The 20,973-nt window shown below is 35.9% G+C and overlaps 4 protein-coding genes across 5 annotated transcripts; 3 read left to right on the forward strand and 1 right to left on the reverse strand.

The window, feature by feature from the left end:
- On the reverse strand, window positions 1-8,976 carry LOC106742085 (AP-3 complex subunit delta-1). The gene is made up of 15 exons (XM_014614709.1): window positions 8,904-8,976; window positions 8,390-8,764; window positions 8,160-8,255; window positions 7,936-8,064; window positions 7,443-7,853; window positions 6,617-6,690; window positions 5,853-6,296; window positions 5,362-5,589; window positions 5,139-5,301; window positions 4,882-5,064; window positions 4,344-4,758; window positions 3,937-4,202; window positions 3,036-3,596; window positions 1,401-1,826; window positions 1-1,107 (listed from the first exon to the last, which is right to left on the reverse strand). The coding sequence occupies exons 2-15, from the start codon at window positions 8,483-8,485 to the stop codon at window positions 1,015-1,017; spliced, it is 3,585 nt and encodes a 1,194-aa protein (XP_014470195.1). The 5' UTR covers window positions 8,486-8,764; window positions 8,904-8,976; the 3' UTR covers window positions 1-1,014.
- A 219-nt stretch (window positions 8,977-9,195) lies between these two features.
- On the forward strand, window positions 9,196-10,742 carry LOC106742095 (thioredoxin, mitochondrial). Its single transcript, XM_014614726.1, has 4 exons — window positions 9,196-9,382; window positions 9,818-10,010; window positions 10,098-10,221; window positions 10,377-10,742. Exons 2-4 carry the CDS (start codon window positions 9,835-9,837, stop codon window positions 10,488-10,490), a joined length of 414 nt encoding a protein of 137 aa, XP_014470212.1. The 5' UTR covers window positions 9,196-9,382; window positions 9,818-9,834; the 3' UTR covers window positions 10,491-10,742.
- Window positions 10,743-10,851: 109 nt separating this feature from the next.
- LOC106742094 (dual oxidase maturation factor 1) lies at window positions 10,852-14,732 on the forward strand. 2 transcript variants are annotated; one of them, XM_014614724.1, is made up of 8 exons: window positions 10,852-11,629; window positions 12,038-12,224; window positions 12,300-12,357; window positions 12,747-12,881; window positions 13,555-13,771; window positions 13,861-14,072; window positions 14,149-14,344; window positions 14,422-14,732. In XM_014614724.1, the coding sequence occupies exons 2-8, from the start codon at window positions 12,060-12,062 to the stop codon at window positions 14,600-14,602; spliced, it is 1,164 nt and encodes a 387-aa protein (XP_014470210.1). In that variant the 5' UTR covers window positions 10,852-11,629; window positions 12,038-12,059; the 3' UTR covers window positions 14,603-14,732. The 2 variants fall into 2 exon arrangements, with proteins under 2 accessions (XP_014470210.1, XP_014470211.1); XM_014614725.1 differs by having other exon boundaries at window positions 10,852-11,625.
- Window positions 14,733-15,258: 526 nt separating this feature from the next.
- On the forward strand, window positions 15,259-19,038 carry LOC106742083 (synergin gamma-like). Its single transcript, XM_014614707.1, has 7 exons — window positions 15,259-16,690; window positions 16,768-17,122; window positions 17,204-17,367; window positions 17,445-17,586; window positions 17,755-17,897; window positions 17,970-18,250; window positions 18,342-19,038. The coding sequence occupies exons 1-6, from the start codon at window positions 15,578-15,580 to the stop codon at window positions 18,192-18,194; spliced, it is 2,142 nt and encodes a 713-aa protein (XP_014470193.1). The 5' UTR covers window positions 15,259-15,577; the 3' UTR covers window positions 18,195-18,250; window positions 18,342-19,038.
- The last annotated feature ends 1,935 nt before the right edge of the window (window positions 19,039-20,973 follow it).

Genomic DNA, 20,973 nt, shown 5'->3' on the forward strand with positions numbered 1-20,973 from the left:
TGTGTGTGCGCACGCGCGCGCGCGCGCGCGCGTTGCGTGACTGTGAATTTAAGTAGTTCACAATTTGCTTAAATGTTAAATTTACACAGATCGTTAATTATCGATATTATTACGGAAGCGTCAAGTGCAAAATAAGCTCTCTCATTACCCACGGTTTGTTAATGAACGTTTACAAAGATCGACGCATCGTAACACGACGATATATTATACTTCATACATTTTACAAAATAATAATAAAATATATCTCAACAGTAGCGATGCGGTGGTGATATCCGCTGCAGAACGCAAAAATTGAAGGCATCGAACATAAAAGTAGGGTCAACTGTTTCTATTGCAACGTTTATTTCCGTACTATACAAAGTGTTGCTGCGTTAGCAGTCAAATTTTATTCGTAAGCCATCATCACTCCAATTATTACATGCGCGTAGTAGTAAATACAACATCATATAGATAAGAAAGTGGAGCAATTTACACAACTTCTTCTTTCTTTTTCTGGAAGATATTATTTGCGATTGAAAGTGGATAATTATATCTTAAGAGACAATTGAAATCCTCGTGATCCTGTTCCATTATTACGCGCACCGCAGTATGTAGAAACATTAATCTACTTTTACTCCAGTGTCTTCAATTCTTGGCAAATATAAGCTCTCCTTCCTTCCTTCCCCCTTTCTCTCCTTCGCCTCACGCGTTACATATAGCCATGTACATGTGTGTACATATATTTGATGTATGTATATAGTATGTGTACATATGTATATATCTCGTATATTTAACAAATTTTATGATCTAGATTATACGTAAAGTTTAGGTAAGATCTTTTCAGAAAATATTCAAGACTTGCAGATACGCTTCCTTTAGCCGCTGTTTCATGTATAACGGACACAGTCATCGAAATGTTTCTCTCTCTCTCTCTCTCTCTCTCTCTCTCTCTGTCGAATGTATATTAAACATGACTGCAATGTATACATAGGAATCAATAATTGCAAGATACAGACACTTGATTTTAAATCAGCATTATGTCAGGATTCTCAGTATCTCCTCTCCAATTCCCGACAGTAATGAGTTATTGTCACCTTTACCTTCGATCACTAGATTTCCCGTCGTTTTCTGCAACATTAAAAAACACCGCACCATATGATTGTTGACGTTTTTTAACCGATTATTCAATTTAACGAGAAGAAAAGTTCGAACCTGCGAAAAGTTGGTAAAATGTTACCACAGGTATAAATTGAATACGAGATACTTTGAACGACATCAACTTTTACCGACTTTTCACAAGTTCAAGCCTTTTCCCGATAAAGCGAATAAAATCGACGCGACAAAAATTTATATGATATATTAACGCTTGTGTATTTTAATTTGGCATCGAATTATACAGAGGAAAGCGGTATATGACTTACATTAAATTTTAACAAAAGACACACATGATGTCCTTTCAAAGAATGCCCATATAAAGACGCAGTATCCTCGATCTGCTCTACGAGAGTGAGATTGCATTTGCGGCAGATAACATTCAGTACCGTAGCGAAATCTTGAATAGGCGTCACTTCTTTCCTAATCTTAGATACTAATTGACCGCTTTTGAGAAGTTCCGTGAGAATGTCCTTGTGAGAGAGATGGCCGACCATAAACTTGCTACACGACAAGTGCACGGTGAAATCGAGCTTTTCTTGCTGCATGCCCTCTTTACTTTCAAACATATATGTCAGTGTACCTCTTAGTCTCTGAGCGAACGTTACGTCCGAGACTAGAACGGTGAACTGAGTTTCTTTGCTAGTTTGCAAGGGCAGTTGGAACGGCAGTTTTATCCCAAATTCGTCTCCAGGCTGCAATGAGAAAGAAACGATATATCCTAATCTTAACGCATCACAATAGTTTAAGATAGATATTTCCTGGCCAAAACTCATTTTTGCAAAGCTTCACCATATAGCAAGATATAAATTTTACGACGTCATATAATGAAATAATCATAAATCATTTATTATTCTTTCGTGAATAAGCGTGATGTTAAAAATTTATGTTCAATAGTAACCTTGGTCATAGCTATCACGCTGTCGTGAAAATTGTGCTACATATTAATTTAAATAGTATGATTATATATATTTAATGTGTTAAAAAGAAAAATGCTTCACGTGTTTCTTCTTTCTGAAGCAAAGTAATAACTAGATCTGCGGTTAAAATAATCTTACAATGGAAGAATTTCTTTCTTGTCAATAGTTTTAGGAAGATAGTTTTAAAAGTTTCTGAAAAGAAACTCAAAATAATCGTCAATGCTTACATTAATAACATCTTTTATATTTGTTTTGCGCTTCTCGGAAGTATTAGGTTGGTGTATATGAAATGTCGGACTTGTAAGGGCGCTGTATCTTCACTTTTTCAATGCATTTGTCGGATATATTGACAGTACGTATCCTCTGTTTTTTTTTTCTTTTTCCTTTCATCTTTCTTTCAAACAGAGTTTTCAAAACACCGTTTGTCAACAATTGTTTCGGGCCTATCACGAGGTTCATTTTGAAGCGATTCATATCCGGAACGAAATGTTGCAAGTTAATGTTGCAAGTTGAGAGTTTAAATTCATATCGAATAATAATGCGTGTTTCACCGATATTGCGGTTTAGAGATTAATACGTATTTCAGATAAAAAAAAACTGATAATGTTGATACAAACATCGACTAACTTATATTTTTGCCAAACATATTATAATATATCTTCGGTGCAATATAGCCAATATGCACAAGAAAAATCCGACATTTCGTGTACGCCAACCTAATAATTTATCTCTCATAGATTCGTATGAAATCTATCCACACGATAAAAAAATTAACGCACCGTTTAAAAGAAACCATTCGAAATCGAGTTATTTATCTAAAAACGAAGTAAGACGAATCATGTAGAGAAAGTAACTTTTCTCCTCGAGATATTTTCTATATATATATATCATAAAAATCATCATGATTCAGAGTTTTGACCAAAAACTTGTATTTCCAAGCCGCTGTAGGCTGGAAACTCAAAATGTTGGAGCATGCGAACTTACATTCCTAACTAATTTGAGGGACGACGTGTCTGGAACGTCAAAAACTAACTCTCTCACGAGCACCTGGCCTATATTCGTGATACAAATCGATATGATAACTTTATTTGACTCGTGAGGGATTTGTTTCAACTCGTACGTCATAGAAATCACTTTGTTCTTGGCTAACTCTTCGTAGGAGATACTCTGCTGTAAAGGATTCGCGTTACATTCAGTACTTGTGATGTCGTCCTTCAAGTCCGGTAGTATCTCCTTAGAGGGAGTAGATATTCCCGCCGTTTCCTCGTAATCCAACGGCTTATTTTCCTTCTTGCTCTTCGATTTCTTCGACTTTCGGTGTTTCACATCGTCTTCGTTGGATTTCTTATGTTTGTCTTGGCTCTTGGACTTTTTACGCTTATTGTCTGCCTTCTGCGGCTCGCTGGACACTTCCGTATATTCTCCAACCGCAGGGTACTGCACTTTCTCCGGATTATTTTCCAACCATAAGTCGGGCAATTCTCTTTGATTGATCACCTTGTTTTCCGCTGCGTCCTTCATCTTTTTTTTAGATTTCCTGTGCCCCTATTGATCAAATATGAAGAACAGATTGTGTTAAGAGTTACCTTGAAGAAGAGACGTAAAGAGTAAATAAATTCATATTACGACACTTATTAATCCTAGTTTAGCACTCAAATGTATATTCAAGAGAAAAATTAAGATTTTATATTGATGTTAAATTTTGAATTGTTGCACATATAAAAATTATTTTCTCGGGGAATTTTCTTTCTGCGTAGAATCAACATATCGTCTTCACTTGGGGGAGAAAAAAAACCCGTCTACTTTATAAATAATGTGTGGACTGAGACAAATTTCTAAAAAATTCAGTATGCCAAGCGAGGATTAATATAAACAAAAAATTTACCTTCTCCTTTTTATCTCCTTTCTCTTCGGTCTTTCGCGCGACATTATTTTCGATAGCTCTATGTTTTAAGACGAGCAATCTTTCATCGTCTCTCAAGGGCATATCCAGATCAATATTCAAAGCTCTATGCGGGTCGTTCGCATCTACTAAATCGTAATCGTCGCTGTCACTTATTTCTGCTCCCGGAGGTAGCTCTCCTATACCCGTATTTACTATTTGTAACGGTAAACCGTTATCTTGCTCATCCTCTGATGCAGACTTTTTACCTAAAAGGATATGAAATAAAAGAATATGAAAACAATGTAAAAAAAAAAAAAAGAAAATCTCACGTTTTAGTGCACACAGCATGTTTAGTAGTGAAGTGTTTAGCAGCGCACGTTTATGAAAGTTGTGTATATAATTATTACCTTTGCTCTTCTTCGACTTCTTCTTCTTTTCGTGCTTCTTGTGCCTTTTATGACCGCGGTCTATACTGATGTCACGACAACTGTGCAAGTTGGTGATTTTCAAAGAGATTGGGATGTCCAGTTCCGCGACGGGAATGTTATCGAAATCTTCGTACATGCTCGATGAATTGTGATATGATGCAGAAGTCTTAAATGAGCCCTTTAAATAATGAGGATTATTCTCCTGTTCTAGTTTTCTAGCTTCGCGCCTCCGCTCGAGTTCTTCCACCGACGGTTCACCCAATTCCCGTTTGGAATCGCTCGACTTCTCCGTCTTGATAAAAATATCGTTCATATCTAAATCCTCCGAATCTGAGCTCTCTGAAGGCGGATCATTGATCCAGGAATCCAAATCCAATTCCTCAGGTATTGGAACCTGAAGAATACCGTGAAATTTTGATCGAAGTAATTTGTCAATTTATAAAAATGAAATGCAGTTTCTCAGATATATACGACAGACGTATAAAGAATCAGTTAACCCTGATAATATAATACTTGCTTTCCTTTGAGCCTTTGGTGCAACTGGATTGAGCTCACCGTCGAAAGTCTCCATTAATTCCTGTGCAAGACCGGGATTCTCCTTCAAGCATTCGAGCAGTACCAATGCAGAACTTGATCTTTCCTGAACTTCCAAATCGCCGCTACAGACGAAAGCTGTTATTTTGTCTTTCAATCCATAAATCTGTAGAATGTTTCATTAACACAATGCTGATCTTCTTACTACGTAGTAATTTCATTATACATGAATTTCTATACCTTCTCCGTGGTTTCCATATCTCCCTCATTTTCTGCTTTGGCGAATGATGTCGCGGCCAGCTTTAATATGTTGTGAACGTAAACTGCTTGTATATGCCCTGGCAAACTAGAAGCTTGTGATCGCAACATAGATTGCAGTGTCGCCAAAGGATCTTCCAATTCGCTGTCGATTTGACGTTATTACGTAATTACATCATTGAGAAAGTTTTCCCAAAATATTTACCTAGAAAATTCTCCGCAAATCCACGCCGCTGCGTATAAAACCTCGGACATTGTCGCCCTCGGCTGGCCGGTTAATAAATATGAATTCTCAAGCAATAAGGCACATTGTTGAACTGCATATTTTCGTATAGCTTGTACACGAATCGCTACGTCGAGTAATTGAGTTGCTACTAATGGTCCATGCTTGGTGCCTTCCATTCGTGTAAGCTCCACCAATACAGATATGTACCTGAAAATATACAGAAAGCTATACAATCCACTCGGGCTGTTGGATAAGTTCGAACGGATTTTTAACATTTCGAAACATTTCTAACTTCGGTTCTTTATAGGTTATCAAGAGGTTAGAACAATGAATAAGACTTTCATTTTTCTAGATCATCAAAAGAAACAATCGATACGTTATTGAACGAAGGTTGTGCAGTATCGCAAAACGTTCGCAAAAATCCGCACAAATTTATCGAATAGATTTGCAGAAAGAACTTCGATAGTCACCACTCAAAATAGGTAATGAACTGATAGTTGTTCTGTGAGCAAATTTGAATGATCTTCGAGAGCAATTCATCACGATACGTAGTGCCTTCAGCTTTGTCCATGTGCACCATTAACTTCTTAACAATCTCCATTAGATTCTTCTTGGATACCATCCCGTATAGCAAGTCCAAGGCACGCAGTCTTATACTTTCGTCTTTGTCATCGAGGCATTGCATAATAAGATCCTTGTGAGCTTGAACGCTCTTCGGATGAGTCTTCAGTATCTTCGACATCGCAAGTAGTCCCAAGTACTTCAAGTTTTGGTCAGAATCCTCAATTAGTATTCTCAATTTCTGAACACACAGCTGTATCGAATCGGAGTGGTTCGGCATACCGGACGATATAGAGATCAATACGGCTATTACTGTGTTGATACATTCGTATAGTAAGGACATTGCCGACGTACTAGAAAACGATTACGGTTGAATGTAGTCAAGTATATATCGAACTTGAAAGTACGCAAAATAAACGAAGTATTTTTAAAAAATCATTCATAAGGTAGACACACTGAGTGAAAGAAAAACCTTCATAAATACAGGACAAAAGCTCAACCATTTGTAAAACCTATGTTTACTAAAGTCTTTTTTACTCAATATTGTACTATCTACCGTAAATAAATATTGAATGTTTTTTTTTTCTCTTTTAATACTGTGTATATACAGGGTGTCTCATAGGGATAATGTTATAATATTTGTACATATTTAACGGTAAAATACATTAGATACCTGTGTATCAAATTGGTAAGGGGTTCTATCAACTTTTTGCCAAGCCTAGGTTCTAGAGGTGTCAATGCTCCAAACTGGAAATATAACGTTATGTTGTATTCTAGAAATTATTTGGAAAAATGTTCTATACAAATTTTAATGCGCATTTAACACGTTCGGTGCCACATATGTGGTATTAACATACCACTTTTGCCGCCACATGTGTGCAGAGATTTAAATGGCTGTATAAGCTTCCGTATTTAACTGACAGGTGTCGCATATTGTTTGAGATTTGAAAATCTGCATAATCTTTTATAAAACGATTAGAGCTATAGTTATAAAAATTAAGGCCAATTGCACACACGACACCAGAATAACGTAACTGGAGTGGCAGCAAACGTGTTAAATTCATTAATAAATAAAGTATCCCAGATCAAATAAAATTCTATATGCAAAGTATGAGTATTCTACAAATACTGATCGAGATATAAGAATAAATTGCAACGGGTATAATAATAATTTGCTTTTATGAGGAACAATATGTGAGTAGAAAGAAATCTAATAATGTAGAACCTTGAAATCAGATCAATTAATGGTTGAGTAAGTTGCCGACCCAGTTTTGGCTCAATCAGAGTTACAGTTGAGAACTGAACATGAGAAAAAAAATCAACATGTCTTACAGTAAGAAAAAAAATATATGCATAACGAATTGTATTGCATTATGAAAGAAAGAAAACAATCTGATTAAGATAGACATATGATCATCTCATGTTCAACGGAAAAAAGAAAAAAGGTATGAAAGAATATTGGCACTAACGTGCCAAGAATTCAAGGTAATAATACTCACCAACTTGATAATTTTTATAAGCATCCAATTGTTCGTAGAAGTTGTCATTAGCTTAAAGAAGACGGGTGCTAGGCTCAAGTAATTCTTGGGATTTTTCCTAGCTAATTCGCAAACTACGTTTACTGCTGCGCTTTGAACACCACTATCTGGATCCTCAAGTTTTTCCTTCAACCTGGGGAAAGCGGGTCTCAGAGCCTCTGGAAATCTCAGGAATACTTTATACATCATCAAAACCGCCTTCTTGCGTAAGTACGGCTTCGTAGAAGTCAATAGAGTCATAATATCATGAACCAGATCACGTGCTAAGTCTGGACTTATGAAGCAAGATAAACCACTTAGTGCTAAACCAGCATCATATTGATTTTGGCTGTTCAAATCCTTACGAATCATATTTGTTGTAAGCATTAGCAGCTATAACAAGAAAAACAAATATTAGTAAATCAAGCAATAAAGAGCAATATTTCGATAGCTTTAATAATTTGACAAGGTTTACCTCTGTATCCGCATGAAAGCTCTGACTCGCAGCAAGATAGCCAATTCGTTTGTAAGTAAACTTTGCGGATGACATTACTTCTATTATATTAAAGCCAGCCCAGCTGATGTCATATCCCAACATCTGGAGCTGAACAGCAGATTAGTTATCAACACTTGGGATATAGCCAATTAAATTGTTGAAATCGAATTAACGTCGACTTCCGCGCCTTATGTAAAACTTACATATGTTAGCTTTGCTACAGCGTTCGCCTTGACTGCCACATTATCTTGCCGCAGTTCCTGTTTAATCTCCTCGATGCATTGCGCGATATATTTCGCCTGACAGAAAAAATCGTAAGAATCCCTTGAGTCAATTTGCAGAAAGTGGTGAGAAAACGGACGAGAAAAGTAAGGTTAGATTAAAATATGGATAACATTATCATCGGAGACTGGGCATAGCACGCGAGAATCACCTCATTTTCCTTGTTGTTCCTGATGCCGCGCACCAGGTCCGTCAGATTCTTGTCGAACATTCGTTCGAAGTTTCCTTTTACTTTGCGGAGTGCCATGATTGCATTTGAGAAATTAAATGATATCACTCGGGGGGCTTCTTCGAGCGTTCTAATTCGTATGGGCCGCTCGTCGCTCCGATACCATTACCGCTGATCGAGTTTCGTAAACATCAACTTCACATTTCTTGACAGGCTGGCGGTATAGAAGAGGTCTATTCGAAAATCACACTCAGGGAATAGTGCGGGCAAACTATTCGACGCTCATGGAGCATGTAATGTCATCGCTTGTCTATGCGTGCCTTCAGAAATCCTACCCTGGCCGCGTTCCGATATTCACTACCGGTATTGAAAGTGTATATAACAGAAGATTTTAATTCACACACATTGACGGAAAAGCAGAAAAAGAAAACTGCTAAAGTAACTAATACTTCAAACAGTTAAAATCTTAGTTATTTCTGCATAAGGCCAAACTTACCGTCACTTTTATCATCGCTTGGAATACGTAAACCTAAAGAAGTATACTGATTGGTTGGTCATTACTGTTTAAGTCTTACAGCAATCCATGTGTGGAGGTCTTAAAGTATGCTAATTGACCAACCACAGTCGATCTATTTCTGTATGAATCCAATTGATCAATTAGTTTACTGCACACTTTGCAACAACCAATCATAAAACTTGCGCTTTTTGATTGGTTGAACGGCCCTATATGTTCGTTCATTGGCTAATTCTTACGGCACATTTTGACGGCAATCCATGTATGAAGGCCTTTATACATTCGTTCGCTGAACACACCACTATGTCGCTGTGTTGCTGAAAAGCACCTTATGGTTAAGGCAGACGGATTATATACCGCATAGTTATCATAAAATATACACGAAGAAGAGATTTATTTTTAAAAGTAAAACAAGAAAATTATAAAAGTTGCAGAAAATAATTTTATAAATTGAGATACAGGTAACATTTAATGCGCAGATTAGAATGAATTGCGCATTGCTTTTTTTTACGACCAAATATATATATATATATATATGATGAAATAATTGCTTAATTATAATTGTTAGGGAAATGTTCTTAATAATAAAGTGTCATTATCGATAAAGGTCAATTTCGATAGAACGTTTGAATTAATAACATATTTTGTTAAATAATATTCCAAGTTTTTTCTACTGAGTTTTATCACCTAATAAAATTTTAACTGACCGAAAACCGAGCTCTCGTGTTTTGCCCCATGGGCATTTCGATGTTATATCCACTTTAATTTTAGAACTGTCGTATAAAGATAATTATCTACAAGTGACACAAAAGAACAATACAAAAGAATTTTACAAAGTTTAAGAATTTCATATGTAATATTGCATAATATTTCTATTATATTTTAATTGTTAACAGTGAAGAATTAACAAGAAATGCAGCGTTTAGGAATTCGAACTATCTGCAGCATCCTGAGCCGTAACAGGGCATATACTACCGTACCTGCTCAGGAACAGATGATAACTGCTACTTTTAAAGTACAAGATCTCAAGGATTTTGATGAACGTGTGAAGAATTCCAAAGTACCTGTTATTGTGGACTTTTTTGCAACGTGCGTATTATATATACATATTGTAAATGTTTCACAAGATTATTTAATTGCTCTATAGTTAGGTCAATTTGAGCGTTATTATTCCAGATGGTGTAATCCCTGTCGCATGTTAACCCCAAGAATAGAAACGATTGTTGCCGAAAAGCAAGGAAAGATACTGTTAGCCAAAGTCGATATTGATGAAAATACAGAACTTGCTCTTGATTATCATGTAAGTTTTTCTACGCAGATGTAATACAATTATTTCATATTAACGGTTAAATATACAAACTGATACCAAAATAAGTTGACAAATTTTCAAAGCGTGTACAACTAATTGCGGGAGTGTCAGAAAACATCTTTGTATATTTAATTATTATTTTTTAGGTTGGATCCGTACCTGTACTCATTGCTATGAAGGATGGAAAGGTTCTGGAGAGAGTTGTCGGTCTTCAAGATACTGACAAGCTTAAACAGTTTGTTAACAAATATGCAGAATAGTATAGTTGTTACATTTTGTATTATTCTTAACCATTGAATTTGTTAAGAAGGTAATCTGTTTTCCTCGCATACAGAATTTCTCTAGGTATACAATATGTGGTATTTCAGAAATATTTCTAATTTATAGCAAATTTCCTGGTTGTTAAATAATTGTATTACAATATGTCATGTAGATTTGTGTTTGGTAGACTGTACATGTGTACGTACATACACGCGTATAAGACTAGATATAATAAATTTCAACATAAATGATCGATTGTATTTTGAATGGAAACTTAAATTTCATTTGATAAGTTCGAATTACTGAAGAAAATTATACTATTAATTTAATTAATATCAAATATAATGTTTTGAGATATGTCAAATATTAATTCAAGCCGGAAAGTTTCAAAAATAACAAAAGTATTATTTCTCGCCCAAGAAAAAGCGATATATCTGTACAATTCATATTCACTTATTCATTGACTATAGTAACGTGAGAAAAATGTACTCGCGCGTATGCACATACGTCCAAAACTTTTGGCTCCTGTGGTGTAGGATAAAACAGCAAAAAAATCATGTACCATTTTACAAAATTCGCAATGATTTGTGAGGAATTAATTATTTAACGGAAAGGATATACAAGGTGAGAAAAAAGTCCCCGAAATATCTCAGAAGGAGTAGGATGTAAGAGAAAGAATAAAGTAGGATTCAAAGCGGGACGTGAACCTAGGATAAAATTTAGGGGTTATTTCAAGGTCAACTTGGAATTTTCAAATGGGAACCCCTATTTTTAGCTGCAGAAATGAAAAGAACGGCCAATTTTCAGACAAACGTTACAGGAAACGTGACATATTGAATCCTGAAACCGGGTCAGCTGATATAGAGTAAACCTTCCTCACGCGGATGCTTCTCCATCTTTTTCCTTTCTCTTCCCTCCCATCGATAACCCCACCTGCGGCATCACCCTTTCTCCGAGGTAATGCACGAGGTCGTCCGTCCGTTAGTGAAAACAGCTTTCCATGTAGAGCCTGTTAACCTACTCCGGTGCACTCTCACCGCCTTTGATCCTCCGTGCGCTTCCAATGCATGACGAAGACATCGCACCTTGGGCGAATTGGACAATTTCAATCTTGGATAGGCGAACCTAATAACCGTAGGTAATATCCCCCAAAATCTCTTGGGACTTAAGAATATATATGAAAACATATCGACATTCTCTTTTTGCTCGCTACAACCGCGAGCGATCACGATTCTGTAATAACGTACCGTTCCCAGCTTAAATTTAGGCCTTGTTCATAATATCAACCGGGGGAAAGCAAGCTGACATTTCCCAAAAAATCCCGAAGACACCTAGAAAGCATCGAAATGTTTCCAACATAATCAAACTTTGCGATCTTTTTTTTTATACATTTCTGCATTGTCAGTACTCTTTATTGTTTCATTTTGCTAAATAAAGCGGGTACTTGATATTTAACGGAAATATATGATGCAAAGAAATAATTTATACAACAATTATCATGTGAAATCGAGGATCTGCATTGAAGTTTTGCATGGGAATGTTTCAGAACCTGAGAGAACTGAAAGAAGATGAAGGGATGGTTCGACGCCTTTCGCAGCGATGGCGGCCCTACACTTTACAGCTACAGCAATCGCACTCCCGTTACAGGTGACGTTCCTCTCATCATTGTATTCGTGATATTCGGCACCTTGTTCGCAGCGTTTCTAGTCATATTCCCGGGTGTTAGGAAAGAGGTAAGCCACTACTTAAACGAATAATATACATTGGTTAAGCCAATTTCGTGTAAATTCAATATTTCTTCGCCGTAGCGATTAACCACATTTCTCACGGTCACGCTGAGCCTCTTCGTGGGTGCGACGATTCAAGGTTTGTGTATTTCCCAAGTTACGGTCTCAAAGAGTTCGTTGGATATTAAATTCGATGTGTCCAAAGCCGTATTTTGCTCTGTTTATGTTATCATTTATTTGTTTTATTTAGCGTGCGCATGTCTTTTCGCGTTTAAATTACCATCGAGTTTGGAAAGATCGTGAAATAATCAATATCGATGTTGCTTAAAGTAAAATTATCTGAAACTCTGTATGAATAAGTCTCTTAAATTAGTCAAGCTACTGTTGATTCTTAGATATATCGCATAGATAAAGTTCTTTGTCGACGTCAATTGCGGGATCTTACTGAGACGATTGATTAAAATAATCGTAAATATAACGGTGCTAATGCGCGGAAAAATAATTATTATGCTTTCTGTATGTATGTAGTGGCACAATATGGCTCATCCTGGCACACGAGTTCCACTACTATTGTCAGCAGCTATAGTGCTTTCTCCAAACAAAAGACGACAGCCGACATAGGGGGTTACATCGGCTTAATGCACATTAATATAACGTACAGGCGTAAGCATCGCTAGAAATTTTATATATACAATTTATATGTCGTAACTGATGATTTTACCAATAATAATTCTGCGTAGAAAAAAGAATAAATCGGAAATTTTTAATAAATTTTTTCGTGCGAGACTTTGAAAAAAACGTCTGAAATATTGAATTTTATTGAATTGTCAATCATTTTTTTTCTGTTAGCATGGCCTAAAATAATTTTTATGATTCGACATTGCACTCTCTCTTATCTTAAAAATGGTTATTAGATTACGAATAGAAATGAATCCCATTAAAAAGTAAAATAATATAAACTACCGAAATAGTTACGTATAAAGGATTAACATATTTTTACTAACATATATTTACTCGGATGAATAAAAATCATATAGTATTTATCTACATCTGATAACTTGTCGTTCACTTCTAATAGAAGGTGAACGAAGAAAGACAATTCCATGAGACGTCGGTGGCATGTCGTAAATCAAGTCTTTATAATTTGGAAAGGAAGCGTTTCCGAACCCAAGTTTATATGACTTCTTCTCATCCTTACAATGAGTAGAATATGCTCTTAAAGTTTGGCGACCTATTTCTGGAACCTTCTGTAGAGATTTAAGAGCAATATAAAAGAACATTAGAATTTAGATCGTAATCGACATAGCAATATGTCAACTAGATTTTATTTTCGTAGTATTGCCGGGAAACGAGGAAAGCAGCGATGTTGAATACAACGAACGGTTTTGGTGGCGGAGCTCCAACGAAATGACTAATTCCTTCAAACAGGCTCTTTATCAGGGCGCGCCATTTCCCATCGTGTCCTTGGCGGAATATTTCAGTCTTCATCAAGAAGGTTTCTCCTGGGGCGGCAGATATCGCGAAGCCGGCTATTACGCCTCGATAATGCTATGGTATACTTTATATAGACAATTTTTTTCCTTTTCATCAAATCTGTACTGATTATGGATTAAGATTGGTAAATTGAAGAAATTTCTCGTAGGGCTTCCTTTGCTTCGTGGATGATGATGAATTTATTGCTTATGGTAGTACCACGATATGGGGCTTTCAGTATGATTTTTACGGGTCTATGTATGCTACTGACAAATTTAATTTATACCGCACTTTTACCATATGAACCTTTGATAGCTCATATAGATGGATCGATCCTCTCATTCGACTTCGGTTGGAATTATTGGTTGGTGCTATTAGCCGGTTTGTGTTTTGCGCCAAAGGGTTGATTATGATATTACACATAAATGTAAAATAAACGACTGCGATGTTTTCATAGGTGCGACGTGTTTTCTGGCGGGACTTATAATAACAGCCATCGATTTAATTTTTCCTCACCAATTCTCAACCATTCTCGAAATTGATTACGACACACCGTATGACAGACATGTCATCATAGAGGAGAGTTTTGACACGCGTAACATTAGGCGAAAAGTTCCTAAGATCGAAGATTCATTCGGTGATCGAATAATAAGGTTTGCGATTTAATTTATAGGCCTTTTTAATTTATATTTTACCATTCATCTTTTATACAATTTTGAAAATATTTCAGCCAATTGTCATCTAAACTTCAGAATAGACACGCCGCTAAGGAGGATTTCGAGGGTGTCGTTAATCGAGGGTATATGTCGCATGAGCCATCCGACAGTCCTCAAGAAATTAGCGATGAGATCAACAGGAGTAACTGGTCGTACCCATTCCCGCCAGTTTCGCGTAGAACCGTCAATAACTAATACCACCGTCGAATATCTATAATATTTATCGAACACATTGAATATATTTCAATTAATTAATTAATCTGTATGATCATAGGGTAAACAGTATAATATGAAATGTATATATAAAGAGAAATATTTATGAAAATAGCCTGACAAGGATCGACTGATTTCTAAAAGCGGAATAATGCAGCGAACAACACAGCACCGAAAAGAAACACGCCATCAATAGTGATGTCGTTGCTAGGACATCTCCAGAAACAAATCATTTTTTATACAGAGTCAAGCTTACTGTTCTCCCTAATGCTAATATCGTTCGTGGAGCTTCGTAATGCTTTCGGCCCGCTATTGGTCCCACAAACAGCTTGGGGGGTGGGGGGGGGGGAATTCACGGAAAATCATATGTACAATTTATTTTTGCAGCTTACTTTAGTTCTTTTTTTTATTCGCGCAATATACAAAACAGCCAGAAAGTGAAGACACGCCTCATGGAAAGAAAGGCAGCTTTTCAACGTTGCTTTGCGGTGGGGATAATATGTTTCTTCGCTGCATGAAATAGCACCTTTAAGCTGGTTCTACATTAGAGTCGTGCAATCGCAAAAAATTGGCCAATCACAGTCAATGATTTTCTACGATCGAAAATAATCGACTATGATTGGTAAATTTCTAACATAGAACCAGCTTTACTGAACTGATATCCAGGAAGAAAAGAAGAATCGTGAATCAACATGAAAAGACTCTGTGTACGTGAAGAGGCATTCATGTCGCCATAGTGAACGTCACACCATACTGATAAAGTACTCGCGCAAGTTCAAGACATTCCAACGATGTGACAACGACGTTTAAACGACAATTTTCTCGTTATGTTGATATATGTATCGAGCTAGCAGCTTAAAGGATGGAAGAATTGTACTGCTGGACGAGTTCACGTGATTCGTAACTTTGGTAGCGGTGAAACGACTCACCGTTGCAAATTCCTCTCGTTACGCAAATATGAATAAAAATCACGCGAACAAGAGACTGAATCAGCTGCCAAGTTGGTTATGGACAAATTCAACCACCTTACCGCCGGTTTATAAGATGGTTTGGGAAGCCGTGCGAGAAGATCGCGTCAGGTCAAACGGTATGCAGTCCGAGCTGTTAGTCGATACCAACAAGGTTTTTCCGCTGTTGCTTACCAGCCAACTTCCCACGGATGTCCTTGGTCACATATGGAGCCTGGCTAATCAAAAATATGCCGGACAACTCACCGAGCAAGAGTTGTATATTGTATTAGCCCTTGTGGCTGCTGCTCAGACATCCTATACCTTCAATAGTCTCGATATATTACATTTACTTCCTTTTCCGCCGACGCCGTATTTGAACATAGAATGCTTGATGAATTTGCAAACCACTGCGCAAGTAAATATGCCAAAGCACCAGTACTTTGCTAACGAAGAGGCCCAACTTGGTAATACAGATAATACAGAAGGAAAATGTATTTTCGACACTAAGGGAAAAACTAAAGTTAGAATCCATGGAAATATGATGGCTGACGTGTCCTCAAACAATCTGGGAAACTCGCCCTGTTTTAATACCAAGATGTCTAGCGCGGCTGGAAACAATTTTAATAATATGTTTAAAGATGCCAAGCAATCGTCCAATATTCAAGCTGATGTACCATCCGATGCATCGTCCTTTGATGATTCCTATGATGAGTTTACAGAATTTCAGAGTGCACCGATCGCTAGTGTCTCTACAATACCGAATTGGGATAGTAAACAAGGTTCTGCGATCGGCAGCAGGCTTGCTAATCACAATTTAGGAGTGAAGAAATCAGTCGCAAAGAAAGCCGGCACAAGACCAGTTAATACACAAATTCGTACAACTGCGTCCACAAATATTCTCTATCAAAGTAAAGATCAGTCTGCGATGGAATCTGTGACGGATCTATTTCCTAAATGTGCAATAAAGAATCAATCTAAAACTGTAATACTCAAGGATACTGCAATAAGAAATAATGAAATGCCTAATGATTATAACAATAGTTTTAATAATTTGGCAAACATGACCATACATCCTAGTAGCGACAAAGAGATATTACCTAAAGCGGAGTTAACACCAAAGGTAAATTGTTTACAGCAAGTATGCTTTTATACAAAATTTTATATAACTTCTGTTGATGTGTTAATTATCATCTGTAGGCTGTCATGTTAGACATGTCTGATTCTTCTCAACAAGATTTAATGAGCTTGCAACTTGTTGAAGATAAATATGGTGCATTGCGTGCATTAGTTCAGGAAACATCTGCAAATGATACAAACTTAGATCTGACTCCTAATAATCAGTCGACTGATGAATTCGGAGAATTTATGTCTGCGGAACAACCGACTGTTAATCTCTCAATATCCGATACTTTGGATACCGAAAGCTTTAATAATGTATTTGCAGATGTTGAGCCCAAGGCTCATATTAATGTTGATAACGGTAGTTTGGCAGATCTGAACTTTGTGTCTGAATTGTTCGATAATCTGAAACTTGATGACGGAATTGAGTCAGGTTAGTGATTTTATAATGCTACACTTTGATTTTTGCTTCTTAAGTCTGATTTCGTTTAACCACGTAGTATATTATTCTTAGGGAAAAATATTCCAAAAGAGGATGCTATTTCGATAAATAGTGTAGAACTGATTAGCGGTCCATCCGAAGCACTGCCAAGATCTGGATCTGTGCCTAGCTTAGATCTTAAATCATTTTTACCCTCAAATATAGAAGAAGATCAAGTTGTAGAATTTCCACAGCAGGTATACACGTCGTTAATATATGAAATATTATGCGGAAGAAATATTTTTATTGCATATTACCAGCTACTCGATTGCAGAGTATGTACTGGGAATGGAAACAATATATGGAAAGTTGTGTATTGCTGTTACAAGTTGCAGCTAATATATTTACCAATATTACATCTGAATTAGTCCTACGCGAAGTTTTAAATTCAGCACAGGGATATAATTTTCTTTGCTGTAGGTATCTTTAGAGTAATATATTTTTATTAATAAAAAACTATTGTTATATAATAATTATTTTCTAATTACAAAAGGATAATCTATATCCTTGTATGTTGAATTTTAAGATGTAAATGTATTTCTTGGGATATCTGAAAGATTATACACATAAAAAAATTTCATCAGATTTAGCTGAAGTTGCAGCTGTTTGTAGACGAGTCAATTTTTCGTACAAAGAACTGGATATAAACATTATTGGATTCGATGATCTTTTAATGGACATTGATCGAATTTGGGCTGAAATGGAACCTTTTTATGCGAATATACCTGTAAGTATTGCTCGTTTATATTATAAATGGTTTTTTTTTTATATATAATCTCATTTTTTTTATGTATTTTAGATTGTAACCGAGTTACCAGCTTGGCCATTACGCCAGGGAGAATGTATGTCTTGCTCTTTGTGTTTAACAGTTATTACAAGTGGTCGAGTTGTTTATAACGATAATAATTATCATTTAACATGCGCAAACTTATGGCTCAATTGTGTAAACAATCAATTGCCAGTCATGCGATATTCGTTACTTTATCAGTCAAATACCCATATCTGTCCAGGAAGTCACATTTAATGTCAATCTATAGTGTGTGTGTGTGTGTGTGTGTGTGTGTGTGTGTGTGTGTGTGTNGTGTGTGTGTGTGTGTGTGTGTGTGTGTGTGTGTGTGTGTGTGTGTGTGTGTGTGTGTGTGTGTGTGTGTGTGTGTGTGCGCGCGCGCGCGCGCGCGCGCGCGCGCGCGTGTGTGTTTGCAATATACTCAAATTTAAATATACACATGTAAGAATAAACATGTAAGAATTTTAAGTTGAAATCATATCACTAATATTAAAAATAACTTGTGGAAATATCTCTAGGGAAAGCTTGGATATAATTTCAATTAATTTAGCAGAAGCATATATATGTACATCAACAATGCAATACAAAATTCAATATTCATCATGATAATATATAAAAATGAGTAATTTTTTTATTATCTGGATATTCTAAACCGTTCTCGGTTCCCGTGAGATACAGGTAGAACGAGTGAAACTGAGTAGAAATGTCATGTTTTGCAAAATTCGCAATAGTCAGTGCGTTCCCGTGCGTTCATTAACTCAGACAAAATAATCAATTCCTAACTATGGGACAGCTTGTAAATATGATATCTATATATGTGTACATACACAGTGTTTCGTTTTATTTTTAACAGTAAAATTTCTTGAAATCATGAGGTTTTAGAAACAAATGTTTCAGACAAAGGTTGTAGGATTTAGAGAGGGACGTAATATCGTGACCTTTAATCGGATGGCGTATTTCAGGATCGTTTCCGAGTCAATTTCGTTTTTTTTTTTAATGGAACCATTCTTTTAACACAATCGATTTCTTTTTTCATTCTGCATGTAAAAGTACCTGAATAAAGTCACCGAAAAGTGAATAATTCTGAGGTACTTAATTTTTTATTCTGATATTTTTCAAATATGAAGATATGAAATATTTCAAAGTATTCATTTCTCAATAACAACAATAACATTTTTATACATATTGTGTATAAATAAGTTTAGTATCTTTTTAGCATGATTTTAATGTTTATTTGAGAAAAAAAAAAGGAAATGAATAACCTGTTAATCCTCGAAATAATCCCCATCATTTTCCATACACTCTTGCCGTCTTTCGGGCAGATGGCGAATCTCGCTTCGGCAAAAGGATGGTGGTTTGGATTCAATGAAGTCATCGATGCTTTTTTTGACCTCCTCAGCAGATTGAAAGTCCATCAAGTGATGCGACCGGAACTGGAACTAACAATCCGTAGGGTAGCTGGATTAATGCTCTTACAAACAAATTTATATAAATGAAAAAACGGACTGCGCGAACTTGCCGCGAGTGTAGGTGAGCTTACCTAGAATGCAACACCAATCTGTATTTATTATCAATTTTAGGGCCTTAGTTACAAAGTTCGTCTTTGTACAGGGCTGCTAAGTATATTCGCAAGAAAGATTCCAAAAATAGTTTGATGAGCAAATATGATATCTCTCCAAGTTAAAATATAGGAAAGCGCGTATAGAAAAGTGTAGCCTAGCAGTACTTTTATATAATCGATATTTGGCTCTTGTGCTTAAAAGTTATGATTCAACGATTTGATTCAGGTGAAATTTCGTCGATTCGACATAGAAAAATCTTTGATTTGAACATCTTTAATAAATATACTTACCCAATACATTTGCAAGTAATTAGATACGGAATTGTTGGTGAACATTTTTCATTAAGAATAAAGCATGTAATGATCGGTATGTAAATATTTATATGAAAAACTGCAAAACAACGAATCTCTTATTAAAATCTGCTCGTTCATACATCTTGTGAGATAAACCTATAGTCCGCGTTAAATAAGTTTTATTTTATATGTACAATGTCTCTCAACTATACATGTTATTTACAGTAGGAACGCACAAGAAATAGCGTTGACCAAATTTCAATATTGATTATCCGGATGGCACTACTAATTACTATATAGTAGAAATACCGAGTCTCTCGTGTTTTTAAACTTATAGCGCACGTTTCAATATCGTATAACTTAGGATTAAATCAAGTGCACGGTATGAAGTACTTGCCATCGAATTAGATGCGCTTCCCCTCCTATTGTTAGGTCGATATTTTGTTTTTAATTTTTTTTTTTTTTTTTATGAATACCGTCCCTCATTTATAATTAAAACAATGACGCGCAACTCTTTCCAATATAGATTTTTATAAAGTAATAGTTAAATACTCGATGCCAAACAAATAAAATCGATAATTATATAAGTGCTGTGTGTGAAGTTTTATAAATATATTGTAATTTCACGAAAGACTTCCTTAGATTATGACGAAATGAAAAGATCCATGTTGTAATGAAAATCGTGGGTTGAATAATACTTCTTACTGGTAATACGAAAAGTATGTGATAAAACGATAGTGCGATAGCTACACTTGACTTGAAAACATATTTGACCCAACCATTTATATCGAGTAAGATTCACAAGCTTTAAAGCGTTCGATATCTAGATCTAGAATGATGATCAGTCTATAAATCCTGTTGTAATAATTAATAAATCTGACATCGTTATGTGTATTTGTACATTCCTCTTTTATCCTCGATCAGTTATTATTAAAATTGTTCATTTGTCTTCTAATCCTGATCATTTCGTTCAATTAAAGGTCTAAGCTAATTTTAGTGTTTCTTGGAGGATATTGTCCGCTGACGCGACAGAAATTAAATATATAAATAAGGTTTTAATCACTCAATGACGGGGAAGAATTTTTAGCAATTCACAAAGTATTTTGAACAATTCACATATAAATATCTGATCAATGACAATAATACGAGGCATGTTAAAAC

This window comes from Dinoponera quadriceps, unplaced genomic scaffold (genome assembly GCF_001313825.1).
Source record: "Dinoponera quadriceps isolate SergipeBrazil2010 unplaced genomic scaffold, ASM131382v1 scaffold588, whole genome shotgun sequence".
NCBI classification, from domain to species: Eukaryota; Metazoa; Arthropoda; class Insecta; order Hymenoptera; family Formicidae; genus Dinoponera; species Dinoponera quadriceps.